At 40.0% G+C, this 3,076-nt stretch overlaps 1 protein-coding gene across 1 annotated transcript; it reads left to right on the top strand.

Moving 5' to 3' along the window:
- The first annotated feature begins 2,044 nt into the window (after positions 1-2,044).
- On the top strand, positions 2,045-2,626 carry LOC139870775 (uncharacterized). The gene has a single exon (XM_071858550.1). The coding sequence runs from the start codon at positions 2,045-2,047 to the stop codon at positions 2,624-2,626; it is 582 nt and encodes a 193-aa protein (XP_071714651.1).
- Positions 2,627-3,076: the final 450 nt, after the last annotated feature.

Here is a 3,076-nt window from a genome sequence, read left to right on the forward strand (position 1 = left end):
GGTACGTGTGTTGTAGTGTAAACCACGGAGCCGGTAGCTCTATAGCACGAGTCGTTAAAGTGTGAACCATGGAGCGGGTAGCACTATAAAATGGGGTGTGAACCACGGAGCCGGCAACCCCAAAGTGTGAACCACGGAGCCAGTAGCACTATAAAAGAGTATGACTCAAATGCGTAGTGACGTGAACCACGGAGCCGGTAGCGTCATAGCATTACGTATGGTGTGAACCATGGAGCCGGTAGCACCATGACGCGAAAATGGTTACCCATTAGTTTGTGTATGAGTCGTTGCATAGCATAATATATTATTTGGTGAATATGCTATTGGTTATGCTAGCTGCGGTATTTTGGGGTGATTAGCTTATACTTGGAGTTTGTATGCTAATTGTTATTGCTAGCAATTATACGGCGTGTTTAAGTGTATGCAAGTAGGTATATTATATATGTATGTGTATAATCATTGCACTCACTAAGAGTTTTGCTTACCCTCTCGTTGTTTACCTTTTTAGGCTTCGGCGTGGATAAAGGCAATGGTATTTGCTTGGAATAGCGGACTCCTTAATGATTTATGCTAGTGCATTGCTTTTGAAGTTTGACGTAGGTTTGGGTAGTTTAATCCCAAACACCATGCTCGGGTTTTTGTTTGGTATTTAAACTGTCGGTCGAAACTTATATTTTTGAATTGTAATGGGCAAATGATGCCCGATGGTCACGCACTTGAAAGGGAGTCTTAAAACTTGTAAAACTTAATTTAGCTATGTGGCGGAAGCCTTTTGATATAATGTTTGTTGTTTAACTTGGAATTTGGGACTTGGGTAAATTTGTAAAAGTAAGAATCTGTCGCAGGGGGAAGCCGCACCGCGGCCATAAATGGCGCGCCGCGGGTTAAAACGTGAATCAGAGGTCGAGGGTTTCAAGAGTTTCAGGCATCTGGAACTTTGTTAAGCCACGCCGTGGCTGGGCCACCCGCACCGCGGGTCAATCCTGTCAGGCAGGGCTGTCCAATTTTTTTTAAAAAAAATTGTTTTGCGTTGGTTAACGGTTTGGGTTGTTACACAACAACTAATGCGATAACAATTTGTTAAAATGGGGCAATCCAAGCATAGAGAGGATTAGGTAAGTGAACACTCTTTAGTTAATTAATTTACTCCTTAATATTTAGTTACTCGTTACTTGTTACTTGTCTTAATTGTTAAGTTTAAGTTTGTTACTTGCATACGTTTTAGTTGTCAATTAAAATCAATCAAAACCCCCCAATCAAACAAACTTTAGGACAATTAATACTTTTAATTATTCTACTTACACCACTCTCTTGGGACGAACTTGAAACGAATACTTATATTAAAGTGCTATAATAATCGCGTTCTAATTACTCATTAGTTATGTGTGCTTATTTGTAGTGTTTGAACCTTGTATAAATTTAGAGGGTAAATGATGTATCATTCCACACGCATCATCAACTACTTTCATTGCAATAACTTTCTGTGACCTTAATTTTCCAGGTGCACAGGTATCTTACCATAATCATGGTGCTCCAGGATATAAATTTCCATCTTGAAATGCTACAATGTGGTATGAAGAGAGGAATAACAAGCCAAAAAGTACCACAACCCCTGCCTTCTTGCTGTGTTGCCAAAATAGGAAAATTCTGCTACCACAACTCATGCCTGCCCCTCCGGTTTTGAAGACGTTACTCGATTACAGTGAACCTTCAACAGATTAATTCCTCAAACACATCAGGATCTACAACAACATGTTTTATTTTAGATCTTTCGGGGTCAAAATAGACCACTCTGTCAACCGCGGTCGAGGACCATACAGCTTTAGAATAAGTGGTCAAACATATCATAAAATTGGTTCACTTCTACTGGAGGAAGGAGGGCCACAAAGGTATGTACAGCTTTACTTTATCATACGCAAAATGAAGCACGCAACGCATGTCAGCTTTTCTAGGTGCAGATTTCAGCCAAGCCCTAGACGAAACCCTAACCAATAATCGCATTACCATGCTAAATGAATTCAGCACTATCGCATAAGCATTTCGTATGCCACGCGATTGGTCCACTAACAATACATCAGCAGATTGTGAACACCGTTTGCTTGCCAAGGTTACAAATACACAGCAGTATAATACGCCTCATGTTTTTGAAGTGGCAGCGTTAATCACTAGCGACTTTGGTAGGTGTACTTCTTCACGCGATATCATTGTTCAAACAAAGAGCTGCGCACCAAAAAGAACATCAGAACTTCATCAACTATATATGGCTTTGCAATACCCTTTGCTAATTCTGTATGGAGAAACAAGCTATCACGAAGAGATCGCCTATCATCATAATAGTGGAAAGAGGAAAACTACACGAGATTACGTCACAATGCGAGAGTTTTATTGCTATAGGATTCAACAACATGAAAATGAAGGCACGACTCTCCTTAGAGGTGGGCGGTTATTCCAACAGTACTTGGTAGACGTTTATACAGCTGTAGAAGAACAGAGGCTTAAGCGGCTCAAGAATCACCAAAATGAGCTACGGATCGATCTATACAATAATGTTTGTGACACTATTACTAGGGGCGACATGTCAGCTGCCTCAATCAGAAAGAGGATTATTTTACCATCGTACAGGTAGCCCACGATATATGGTCCAAAACTACCAAGATGCGATGACTTTATGCCGGGAATATGATAATCCAGATTTATACATCACCTTCACTTCTAATCCTAAATGGCCCAAAATTGACGCCATAATATGCTATATCGAGGGTCAGAAAGCATCAGATCGCCCTGAAATTGTTGCAAGATTATTCAAACAGAAATTGGATGGTTTGATGACTGATATAATGAAAGCTCACATATTTGGCACATGTGAAGCAGGTACTAAATCCCCAGCTTTACACATATTCATTTTTGAAAATTACATTTACCTTTTATTTCTGCCACTATGATGAGTAGATTCGTGGTTAGTCATAAACTATGACAACCTGTGCGAGTCAGCGGAAAACACAGGCTAGAACAAACATTTTTTCCCCAAAAACCTTCTGTTGTTGAGGTCCGTTTAAAACCATAGTAAAATAAGGTA

This window comes from Rutidosis leptorrhynchoides, chromosome 10 (genome assembly GCF_046630445.1).
Source record: "Rutidosis leptorrhynchoides isolate AG116_Rl617_1_P2 chromosome 10, CSIRO_AGI_Rlap_v1, whole genome shotgun sequence".
Lineage (NCBI taxonomy): Eukaryota > Viridiplantae > Streptophyta > Magnoliopsida > Asterales > Asteraceae > Rutidosis > Rutidosis leptorrhynchoides.

Coding starts and splice junctions, on each gene's coding strand:
- LOC139870775 (XM_071858550.1), top strand. CDS start 2,045: ATGCCACGCGATTGGTCCACTAACAATACATCAGCAGATTGTGAACAC.